Genomic DNA, 12894 nt, shown 5'->3' with positions numbered 1-12894 from the left:
GTCCTTGGACTTAAATAGATCTAAAGAGCGTGAAAGAAAGTGAAAGCTACTTATCAACATCAATCCTCAGTAACACAGTGGCACTCATATCATCTTCACAGTGAAAAAGCTCAATGCTGAAATGACAGCTTTATACATTAATAAATAGTCACTTGTAACTATTTATTAATGTAGTCAAGATCATTATCAATCCAATTATTATTTCTTTCTAATGCCACCCTACAGCACACACTCAGGCTGAGCACATTTGTTATTGTAACATGTTGTAAACTGTTGACTTGATTAACTGATTTAACTGTTGTTCACGCTATAAAATATCATATTTTATTCGCATATTTTAGACTCAAAGTCATAAATATTAATTAATGAACAAAATACTTTTGCCTTCAGCAGTACGACTAATGTAAAAAAAATCCCTGTTGTTTTTTTGTTTTTTTTTTTAAGGGGCACTGAACGCCACAGTAGTCTCATTACATTGATTGGAAACACTTCAGAACAGATGGACTCTAATCTGGCTTTTAAATTAACTTGTAATCATAGAGGTGCACTTACTTTTGCCCCTCACAGATATGTAATATTGGCTCATTGTCCTGAATAACAAAATATACTGTAAGTCCAACGTTTCATTTGTTTGATTGGGTTTTCTTTGTCTACTGTCGGGTTTATTCATTTTTATGCAGAAATGTGGAAAGTTCTGATACTATTTATTTGTTGACTAGATACACAGATCAGGCATAATATTATGACCACCTTCCTCAGATTGTTTTGGTCCCCCATCTGCTGACAAAATAGTTGTGACTCACCAGAGAATGGACATGGACCTTCTGAGGGTGTCCTGTGCATCAGATACTTGATCAGTTTGGGATCTAGTGATTTTGGAGGCCAGGTCAACACCTTGTGCTGTTTTCCATGTTTTTTGAGTTGTTCCTAAACTGTTTTTGTGTGTGTGCCTGTGTCAGGCTGCATCCTGCTAGGGATGGCTGCTCCCATCAAGGAGTGTCATTGTTATGGGGTGGGGGTGTCCGGTCTGGTCTAGGTGGGTGCTACATGTCTAAGTAACATCCACATGAATGAATGCCAGGTCCAAAAGTTTCAAAGCAGAACACTGAATTGTCACAAAATGGTCAATTTTATTTAGTTCTTCTGTCAGTGGTAATAATGTTATGGCAGATCGGTGTATCTTCTGATACAGTTTTAGCCTCCGTTATTTCCAAAGGTTCTTGTGGAATCATTATATGTACTGTATATTCAAATAAACAGTATTTATTACTTTGTCTGTTTGAGTTTGATTTAATTGTATATATTACTGTTGTTCCGTTCTAATCAAGTTCTTTGTGTATTTTATGAATAAAATGAGCTAGACAACAAAAGGCTACATCGAATGAACAGATCTCAATAAAATACATCTTAATCTATCATAACTGAAATATAATACTTAAAAAAAACATTTCTACCCTTGTTAATCAGTATGTAAGCGAAATAGCTTTGCTGTTACATTTGTATTCAGTCTACGCTGCCCTCAGGAACACAAGGCCACTTTCTGAATGGAAAAACTTTTTAAGGACTCGACCAGATGACGCAAAGTTGTTTGAATAAAAAGTAAGCCCTCTGTGCTCCAAAGAGCAGAAGTGATAAGAAAGTGAAGAAGAATTTACACATTTAAAACTCCCCGCAGTTCACTTGTAATAAAGTCATCAAACCTTGGCAGCAAGGTTACTTTGCACTGCCGTCATTTACAATACAACGGCTTGTCTTGGTTCGTTACAGTGACTGGGCCCTCGTGAAAGGAGGCAAATGTAAAGTAAATGTGCATTTCTTTCATATTCTATGTTTTGAGAAGAAAATGAATAACAATTAACATGACATATAATCCGTTGTTCCTCTGCAGTTCAAATATAGTTCGTCTTATCTCACGTAAAATACTTTTCTGCTGAAGCTGCAAGTGTGTCGTAACGGAGCATGGCTTGTAATAAAAATGGACTAGAAGATGTTGAGGGAGCAGAGCCTCTCATAAGATCAAGAAGTTCAACTTAAAATAACCTTAGTACGAAATCATGGGAACTGCCGGTTGTTGATGATTGATGATCAGATCAGACAGAAGTAGCAGTAGGAATGTGAGAGAAATTCTTAATTGTCCCTTATTATTTTAATATTATATATGTAACCTAACCTATTTGGATGCAACATTAGATTGTATGTAGGGTGGAAGCTTGTGGTATGGTCAGAAGCTCTGCCGTATGATACTCATGTGGTTGCGAGGTATGAATGGATATGTTGTTGTATGCTCCATTGTGTCATATGTTATGTGAATTAACATAAGGAACTCACTTTAAGGAGTTCAACCTGAAGGGGAACTTGAGGTACCTCTTCTGTGTATATGTGTTCTGGAAAAGGTCACTGCATATCACACAATGATGGTTAAAGTGAAGGAGAAGTGTTATGTAGGTCATGAGATGTATGCTGAGATGTAAGTACAATGAGTTGTGTCAAGTCATATGTAATCTTATGATGTGGCTACAGATGTGAACGTTGTTTAGGATAGTATAAACGCTGAGGAGAGACTGCCTCTCTTCAGTCATCATCCGTTGCTGATGAGTGGCTCTTGCTTGCAAGCAATAAAGGTTTCGAGAAACTAAGTATTGTGTCATAACTTGGTGTTTGACCAACTCTCATCTGCACTAGACAAGCGACTGATTTTCAGTTGCCACGACAAGGAACTATAAAAAGTTCTCAGTAGTTGCTGTTAATCTTCTGTCCACTACTGCATAAAGCCTACCCAAACTCCAGATCGATATTTCCTCACTGAGGTTAAACTTCAGACTGGTTTCAAGGCTAAGTAAGTAGAGGGGGAAGTCAACTTTCATCGACTCACGGCCCCTCAAAACCCATTGTTAAAACAAAGGCCAAGTATTGAGGTTCTTTCTTACTCGTTGCCATATGGCACCGTCACTCCTGCAACCGGTCCGGTATCACAACCGAGGAACAGGAAAGAGACGTAGCAGGCGGTGGAGATCAGGTTGACCAGCATGGCCATGCGGATGGCTCCCAGGGCCGTGAGGTTCAGCTTCTTCACCAGCAGACCGCCCATGAAGATCCCCAGACACGCACACGGAATGGCTGTCATACCTACAAAGTTGGGCAAAGCATGATTAATATTCTCGTACGTGTCCAAATGCATGCAACCGTGCAAGTGTGACTTTTGCTCTCATGACAGACCTAACAGCTGGTTTGCCGAGGTGGTTGTGAGGTTGAACTGCTGCTCGAGGTATTTCCCCAGAAAAGCTGCAAAGCCCGCCACAACGGCGATCTCCATGCAGGCTGCCAGGATGATGCAGGTGAACACTGGGTTCGACAGTAGGTGCTTGGTAACAGCAGGGATCACTGGGCATGAAGAAACAAGTACGAGTGAGCTTTACTTTGCTAGACAGGATTATCTTATTGCCTTAGTCGTATTACATAGCACCTGTTCTGAACTCACCCAAAACATCAATTATAAACCACTGATTTCAAGGAACTTTTAATTAGGCTCAACTTTAGTGCAAAACAGACACATCTGAGCCACTCCAGAGACTGACAGCTAGTATTTAAGTTCACGAGTCGCTTATGTAAGAGCAACTTTTAAAACTTTAAAGCAGCTGCAGAGGTGGAAATCTGCTGCAACTGCTGTAAGTCCTGCATTTAAAGTACAGCTCTGAGGTATTTTACTTCTCTTAGCGCTACTCTGATAATAGACGCTGTTTATACTTGGTATTGCTACTTTTAAATTATCTGAATACTTCCTCTACAGCTGAGTACGTCTAAATACACAACAAATTATACACTAAAAAAAATCCCCTTTTAATTCTAAGTGTTACACACATTTCTCAAACAACCAATATTATGCCATGTATTTTTACGCGATTTACATGTGAGTGATTGTGATTTGCCCTTGCATAAAGACAGAGCAGGATTAAACTGGATGTTGCACACTCACCCCTGAGTTGCTGACAGCAGGTGGGGCTGTTGGCAGGCTCGTGGTTGAGCACGGCTCCATTGCTGGGCTTTGGAGCCTCATACTCTGAGCTCAGAGAGGGAGGAAGCATAACCTGCTCGCTTTCTGCTCCCTCCTCTTTCTCCTTTGTCGGCAGCGACTGAGGGAAGCCGAACATGAAGAGAGCCGAGGTAAAGAGTAAGGCACCACACAGAAGGAAGCCCGCCCACCAGGCCCCGATCCACCGCGGGTCGTCTGGTGTGATGCCCAGCTTACCTGCAGGGAGACACAGGATAAATAAAAGAAAAACTCAAAGCACATAAGGGAAACAACAGAAACAATATCTCTGGAGGAATATCCGACTCACTGGTGTCGATGAAGATAGCGTCGACATAGAACTTAGTGCAGAGGGAGCCAAGGATGAAGCCACAGGCCGGTCCGAACACCAGTGTAGAGAAGAGGATTCCTGCACAGAAAAGAAATGACAGCTTTAATGTTTGATTTGGTTTAATTTTACTCATCTTATTCAGCTTTACTGATCAAAAACAATCATTGAAATCACCGAAATCATTAGATGCTTTGCATAATATACTCCACTGCTTCTAAATGGTGCAAAACACAAAGACATATAAAAGTGTTGATTGCAACAAAGTATTTTAAAACTGCATTTATTGGCTGTTTTCCCTTCACTTCATCTCCGTTCTTAAGTGGCCTTTTCCAGAAGGTACAGTGTGAAGCATGACAGCAAACGGGGAAGCATTTTGGCTGTCACGAAAGATCAAATCAGCCCGTTAAAACCACGGGGCAACTGCAGCGGTGGTGGCAGCAGCACACGCAGTGACTGTGCTCGTTATGCTCACATCGCTCAGTCCCCACAAACTCGCAGAGCAAAACACTGAGCAAGCAGACGCACACCTGACAACATAAACCAGTTGTTTTGTCCCAATCTGCTCTAGCAGGCAGCTGGAAATAAAATGTGGAGCTCGAGCCAAAGTCCTCATTAGAGCTCTGTCAGCAGGGAGAAGGCCTGGTGCTGTGACTCAGACTGCAGGCAGATAATGAAGACTCAAAGCTCAATTTGGGAGACAAAATTCTCCCTGACTGTATGTCGTGTGATCTGTGCTATTATTAGACTGAGAGCGGAGAGATGGACTGTATCTAGAACGCGGCGATAAACCAGATCTAACTTTGTCCGCTGCTACATACAGAAACTGCCATGCTAGTTTCAAATGGCCGTCCAATTCAAATGAAGTCATCTCCGCAAAGTCTGCTTCCTACTCCCGTGTCCATTAATGATGTTTCTTTACCGGCTGCAGGCCGGCCTGAACATTTCTGCTATCAGCATGGCATCTCCAGTAAGATGTTGTTCGAATGCCAGGAGCAGCTACTTAATGAACGAGCATGGAAACTGTGACTAAGCTTTGTACACTGTGTCTCTGTTAGTGCTGAGAGCGAATGCATGGTCTGCTTCCTGCCTTGACCACCCACATAGGAAGGGAGTCAACACATAAACGTAGCCTCACTCAACATCACAGTTTATTCTTCGCATAAAGGAAATGGCTCACAGATTTGTTAGGTGGGGCTCGGGTACCTATTATGATGTTTAAACAGGCTCTCCTCAGCTAGATGAGGAGTGAAACAAAAGAAGGGGGTCTTTGATGCTGTGATGGGAACACTTTTTTCACAAGAACACAACTGAAACATTTTTGCGGTTAACAGTCAAACCAGCACGGAAATTCTACAAAGACAAGGGTGAGGCGCCAAACAGGCTTTTTACCTCTTCCTTCTACTAGATTCTGAGATTTCGCAGACAGCAGGCTACGCCTAATCTACGCCTAATATATTAATATTGTCTGCTGAAAGTGTGGACGCAAGATATAAGAAAAGTAAAAGTAAAGCCAGGGAAGAAGGCGTGTAGTTTGTAGTTTGCAGCACTTTCAAAAAAAAAAAAAAAAAGGGGGGGGTTGCAGCCTCTACGTGACGACCAAATTTGCCTGTGGTGTTGCAAATAAGGCCTGTGCACTCTGTTTCCTTAGAAACCGAGTGTTGTCTTCTCTTAGCAACAACATTACAATTGCTTTCAACACAGGAAACCTCAAAGAGGAAATTCAGTTAGTAGAATCACCTTCCAGGAGATGATGGCTCCGTTAGACCACAAGTCCATGACCACTGAGAGGATAAATGTTTCCAGAGTTGAGTGCCTACCCCCCGGTTGATTTAAGAAACGCTGTCTCCTCGCTGATAACACTGCACCACAGCAAGAGCAAGTGGAAGAGACCGGTAGTCCACGAGGGACCACGCCTCCTTATCAATGTGCTGCTTCTGAACAATAAGCAGTTTTGAAGTTGGTGATAAACTTCACAGTATTAATAAGAATTATATTATATTAAGAAAGAATAAGATGTAAAGATAAAAAAAAAATAAAGAAAAATGATACGCTACATCCGAACAGAAACGCAGCTATAGTTTATCTGTATCTGTATCTGTACCACCTCTGCTGGTTGTCTGGCAACCTAACTGTGATAACAAAACAACACTTGAACGTGGTTTGCCAAAAAATAGAAGCAACTCCACCTAAAACCACAAATTTTAAACTATCTCCAACACATCACTTGCGTTAATGCTAAGATATGCTAATTGCCTTCCAAACCTTGTACTTCAAGTAGTTTGAATACTGGAACCACTTCTCATGTGTTTATGCTGTATAAGAAGCTACAGTTTGGTTAGCTTAGCACAAAACAACACAAGTACTCTGGCTCTGTCCAAAGCTAAAAAAAAAACAAAAAACAAAACAGCACTGCTATAGCTCACAAATGTTATATGTTGAGAGTAGAAGTGGCCAAGACATGATTTGGAACTAGCCCACGTAAAATAGCAAACTGCTAATTTAACACTTCAATTTGAATGAAAAATAACATGTAAGCTAGCAAACCTAGCTAGCAAACGTTTTCCTTTCACAAAGGCTGGTTGTTTCCTCCATTGATTGTACTGTACGTAAAGATGGATGAATCCTCCGTGACGCCACCCATAGGTTTCCTGAAGTTGACTGTGAGGAAACTTACAGCTAAATCAGAAATAGAGGTGGAGCGTGACTGAAACTGAGGCAAGCGAGTGATGCAAGCCACCTGCGACGGCAACCACAATCACACAAAGCAGCCATACCTTAAATTATGCATACTTTTGCGCCATAATACAACTGAAACTTTTGGAGTAGGCCTCAAACAGCCAATCGAGAAACTGCAGGTCATTCCATGTTGGATTCATTTCAGCCCTGCCGCGTGGTTTCTACACTTTGTCAGCATTTGTGTTAAGCTGAGATAATAGATCTGTTGCTTCTATCTACTCTACTAAAGGCACCTCTAGTCTGTCATCATGTAACTTACATTAAATACAGTATAAGATGGTTCTAGCAATATACTGGTCTTAGTCTTTGTCAGACTGCACAGTGTCACTTAGAGGCCTGTCAGAGAGTATGTTAAAGCAAATATGTGCTGCTCTCATGTTTTGAAATGCAGCTACGCAAGCTTTTCTTCTTTGAAGAGGTAAGACAAACGTTCTCCTTTCTGGATTTGGTGCGTATGTTTCCTTTCCTACATTTAATTGACAAAAAACTAGGACAACCCTGTCCTTGGTCAACAGATTTCCTCCCCGGACCAATTTTTCCACACTGCAATCTCGGACCACCACTTTGAACCGACGGCCAAAGTTTTTTCTCACAATTATCAACTTTAACCTTTGCGTGCTGAAACTGGCACGGTGTAAAATGGGCTGTCAACTCTTGTAACTCAAAAAAATATCACACAATCCCTGAAAGGTAACATCAGTAAGCAGAGCAGAGGACATAAATGACCTTTAACATAAATTAAGAGCTAAATATGATTTACTTTTTCTCTCTCCTCAGTTCACAGTTATTCTTTCTCTTGATCTTATTTCAAATAAGCAACAGTGACTGGCGTCCCTTGCTCTGAGGTCACAGATAAAAAGACAAGTACAAGTTAAGCACATTAAATCTCCATGAAGGACAATACGCAACCACAACCCTGCATAATCTTTGTAATACACTACTTTTCCAAATTGCCTCTAAATCCCTTTTCCCTTGCAGCGGTCCCCTTACAAGATAAGCACAAAACAAACTAATTTGTTCATGTTGTACTTCACTCAAGCCTTTTAGTACCCTGTGAATTATACTCTCAGGGGAGCACGTCAGATGTAATTCAATAACAAAGCTCGGGCCTAGTGTTTTTGTCTGCCTCTAATTTATTTAGAGACCAGTAGAAAAGCCACTGTCCATGATGCTCGTCCTTTCCCAGATATTAATTAACCCACAGATGCAACCCGTGACCTATGCACCACATTTGAATAGTGAATGCGAAATAAAAAATATATATAAATACATAAAAAACACACCGAGGGTTGTTCTTCAACAGAATCAGTATTTCCCATGTAGCCGTCTTGTGGTTAAGTAGGCGGTCACCGGTGTTGTGCTATTTCTCACGACATTTCTTGCACCTGCATTTTCACACGTCTTGCGCAACCACACAGGAGAAGCACCTCCATCGTATATTATACGTTCAGATTGATGCAACCAACAGATTAACTCATAACCAAATGTAGGATAGTTATGACAGGCTGGGCTGTGGTCTTCATGAAATTACTCCTGAGACTATATTGTGGCCCCATTTAACACTGTCTGATACAGATACTAGGTCCTCCACAAATTATATACCGTCACACTATGAGGTTAAAAAGAAACACATGATTATTGCAATATCAGATGCATTACAAATAAGCCACAGTCTACTTGATGTGGGATTTATCATGTGTGCAGCCCAAAATGTGTGAATACGTGGATTGCACGTAATGGAAGTGTGCTAACTGTGTATTTGCCAAGACAACAGCTTGTTTTGAGGAGGACTGACACTAATCACTACGCACTGACACCATGCTAACTAGCTGCAAAGATCCTGTAGCCAAAAAGCACGGTCGCAGAAGCCCTGTGTGTTTTCCTGTGCACAATGACGCTCACAACAATGAAATAATTACCTATCTGACAAGTACGCTAAACTGTAGCATGAAGCTGAATTGTGTCCGCTGTCCACTGCAAACAAAAATTGGTCTTTAGTATCTTTCCTGCTCTGACTGTACAAAAGAAATTCCTTCTCCTCCTCCATTAATCCTGCTCAAGTTGGCTCAGTAATCCCCTTAGCTAAATAAGAGCAAGGGACGCTGCAACGTAGGAGGCCAAACAACAGCTTGTGCCACTTTCACGAGGGGCCACAACGAAACCGAGACTGAGCTAAATGACGAAAAAGCAAGAGCGAGAATCTGAACTCTGGGGTTTAAGTCAGAAAATAAATCAAGGGCAGGGGAAAAAAAAAAAGACACAAGGGCTGCACAAAGCAGACACACAATGTTACATTTAAAGTTACTCTAAAGCAAAGAAAGACTTTACGGTTTAAAGAGCTTTCAAACAAAGCCCTCTCCTCATCTGATGTACATCACAGTGGTAAAATCCTCTCTGTGGAAGCGTAAAGACATTTTTAAGATGGAAGAGCTGCTGGAGAGACTCTGAAATAGGCCAGAGGTGTCAAGCTGAGCTCGGACTATTTCCTGCACATCCCACTGAAAAAAACGCTGACATCACTCACACTGACAAGACACAAAAGATTCAGACGACCATCTCAAGTCACAACTAACAGATGCCCTCTGCTTCCTCTACTGCATGCAATGAGTATGCAGGTGTTTACGATAATTGTAAAAGTATTCACGCATTCAGTTATCAGTAAACTCTGAAAAATGTAAAGATCAAATTTGACTTATAGACTTGCAATGTCTCTTCTTCAGGTAGCCGAGGAACAGTTTGGTTTGTGTGGTAGGTTAAGTGGGCAAGTCAGCTAAATGTGTTGCAGTGCAAATTTAACCTAAGTGCCTGTGCACCGTTTTGCACCCTTTTATATACTACATCCTAGATTGTTGTTGGCTGATGGAATTGTTTGCTAATGTGAAGCAATTGAGGAAGAGAGTCTGATGGGCTGAGCTGCATTAAGGCAAACGTGTTAGCTTAATGTGTTGGTGGCTAGCATGGCGTGAGCAAAAAATGTTAGCCATTGGCGCACTAAACAAACAAAAGCGAACTGCTGGAGGACTGTGGTGAGTCTAAGGAGCTCAATGGCCGGTGCTCTTTGGTCCCAGCTTTCATAGCTCCTCACAACTGCATGAACCTTGTACTCAGCTCTGTAGCCAGACCACCGAATACAAGGTAGATGGTACAAAAGTAGGTAGTTGTGGACAAAACCAAGAATGTAACATCAGTGCGGACTGAAGATTGTAAGCTGAACTAACAGCTGATGCAATTCCAAGAGACAGTTCAAATTGAGCACAGTGTCCCATCACAACCCGTCACTTTTTATCTCCTTTTCTAATTTATCGTAGCTAGAAAATCTTTCAAAACCACGTCAGGATTTACAAGTTCTACATGCAATCAGAGTGATTGGTCGTTGGTGAAGATTGAATGTCGTTGGGTGAGGGTAGGGTGAGAGCATAATTAGTTATCAGCACTGATGATGTTGCAGAAAACCTTTTTTTTTAATCAACTTTTTTTATGCGACAAGGTGGGCGCATCACCTGACCTGGTCATTACTGTTTCTGCTAATCAGTCGAATGCCTTTTCATGTCCCTGACTGATTCCTGATCAGTTTTCTACAAAGCTGATTAAAGTCGAGCTGGCTGTAGCATGAGAGCAGTATTTGTAAAGCATTCACTTTCATTTGGAATTTCTCAGCCAAAGAAATAAATCTGCTAAATCTGTCTGTGTGACGTTAATGTTACATAACATACAGTACAGGAAATTTACCCCCAGTGATCGACGCGCTGCTCGGTTGGGAAGCAGCTGCCCTGGTGCAGCATCAAAGATATCAAGGGTTTCCATTCTTACATGTAATCTGCATTTAACAGATTAGAACTAGGCATTGTTGCCGTCTTTCTTCATGAAACAAAGCCACGTTTTGGGATGTTTACTCCTTTCCCGCCATGATTGCATGTTTCCAGCGGCGTAGATGAAGGAGTAAGAGTTTGCCAGCATCTGATAAACTCCGAGGTAAACATTTCTGACGGACTGTACAGTTCAGTTCTCAACTAGAACCCAAATTTGTTTTCCCATCCCTACACCGTGCAAAATGCATGCTGCTTTTATTTTGACGGCATAGTGACAAACTAAATCTTGCCAATCTGTGGCTTTATTTAATCAGTACATTATCTCCTACGTATTGTCTTTTTAAACCATCTACACACAACGTTTTTTTTTTATCTGTCCTTTTATAAGTAAACACATATAGATATCAGGTCTTCGTACATCATTGGTAAAAGTTACTCGGGCACTTCCATGCCTCATAAATCTGCTAATAACACAGACTGATGAACACACTGTGTGAGATCACAGTGATTAGTTCACAAGTACATACTGAAGTTCGGGAAAAAAAATTTAATTCATCTGTTTGTCTAGTAAAAGTTTCATCTTCTGGTTTCTTTTTTGTACTTTTGTCGCCATCAGATCTGATCTCAGTCATTTGTCTTCAGTCACCCTGCGGGGTACTGACAAAATTCTTATCTTATTCTCTGGTCTGAAAAACCGCTTCCACTTGTATTTTTGAATTATACCATGAACACTTTAATCCAGCTTAGCCGGTTTGTGACATTCATTTGACAACTACGAAACCCTTTTGCTGGTAACAAATACGATTTAAATTCTTTAAACACAAAAGCCAAAATGTCAGATGATGACCGAAGAGTTTATTGTTATGTAAACTCCGACAGGATTACTGCAGACAGGTAAAAGTCACACCAGAGTCACCTCTAAGGTGAAGTCTATTTTGATGAGGTACAGCGGAGATTAATGGCCACCAAATCTTCAGTGATCCATAAGTAACTACTAACAGCATTAGACAGCAGCTTTCACCGCAGGAAGCGAAGCCACGACCCGCCTGAGTGGCTTTTAGTATCAACGTCAACATCACTTGTCAAGGAATACATTATTACCAATGCAGACAGGAAGTCTCGCCGACTCTGTGCATCTTCAGCAGCTTCCCTGTCCCATGAAAACCACGTATAAAATGTACCAGTCGAAGTGCTAAGTGCTAATAAGAATTACTGCCCAGATAGATCAGCCGAGTCTCACCTTAATGATACAGCTCTAAATAAATGAGTGGCTTTGTTGGTCAGCTGTAGCCTATAGTAACCCGGGTGACTCCTCACCGCCATGACCTAAATAACAAGCCAAAGCTTAAAGTAAACTTTCAACTCACATTCGAATGCCATTACATCAGGATCATCCTACTTTAACTTCCGTTTACGTCAAATCACCTCAAATTTGACAAGAGGACCTTCACCACACCGGCCTACCGCACACATCCGGCCGTGATCTGGAGTTTTCACTTGAACCGGAGCAGACGTGTGTTTAAACGGTCAAACTGACGCCATATGGCCACTATATTAATATGTAAAACTGCAGCCTGAGGACTGGTTTAATACTATTAGCATTTTGACCCTGAGGATGAGCGGTGGTGTTACTGCAGAGCGCCGCCCGGCCTTTTTTCCCCCTCGACACCCTGCCACGTTAAGCCTGGCTCTGGCTCTGGTTTAAGCCCACAGAGGTCGCATCCTGAAACGGGAGGTCGATGTCGGGCCTTCACCACCTCTTATCAGCAGCCTCCTGATACGAGTCTAGACTGCTGATGACTTTCACCAGCTTTACTGTACATACACTTGTACAGTAGCGTTTATCTTACTCAGCCGTCGGATAATTCCACACAAAACACACCGCAGCTTTACAGAGACGCTGGCGTTTCTATGTCCCGATGTCAGATAAGCCTGTTACTGTAACACTTAATGTAAGTTACAGCACAAATATCTGAGGTACATTCATCAAT

At 41.6% G+C, this 12894-nt stretch overlaps 1 protein-coding gene across 1 annotated transcript in view; it reads right to left on the bottom strand.

Moving 5' to 3' along the window:
- slco3a1a (solute carrier organic anion transporter family member 3A1a) overlaps window positions 1-12894 on the bottom strand; it is a 39836-nt gene that overhangs the window by 5531 nt on the left and 21411 nt on the right. The window contains exons 3-6 of the mRNA XM_084555749.1: window positions 4338-4436; window positions 3974-4246; window positions 3217-3381; window positions 2928-3126 (exon numbers count right to left, since the gene is read on the bottom strand). Coding sequence (XP_084411875.1) covers window positions 2928-3126; window positions 3217-3381; window positions 3974-4246; window positions 4338-4436 — 736 coding nt within the window. The remainder of the gene's footprint in view (window positions 1-2927; window positions 3127-3216; window positions 3382-3973; window positions 4247-4337; window positions 4437-12894) is intronic.

The sequence above is a fragment of the Chelon labrosus genome, assembly GCF_963514085.1.
Source record: "Chelon labrosus genome assembly, chromosome: 11".
NCBI classification, from domain to species: domain Eukaryota; kingdom Metazoa; phylum Chordata; class Actinopteri; order Mugiliformes; family Mugilidae; genus Chelon; species Chelon labrosus.
This window is presented reverse-complemented; position numbering and strand designations above follow the sequence as displayed.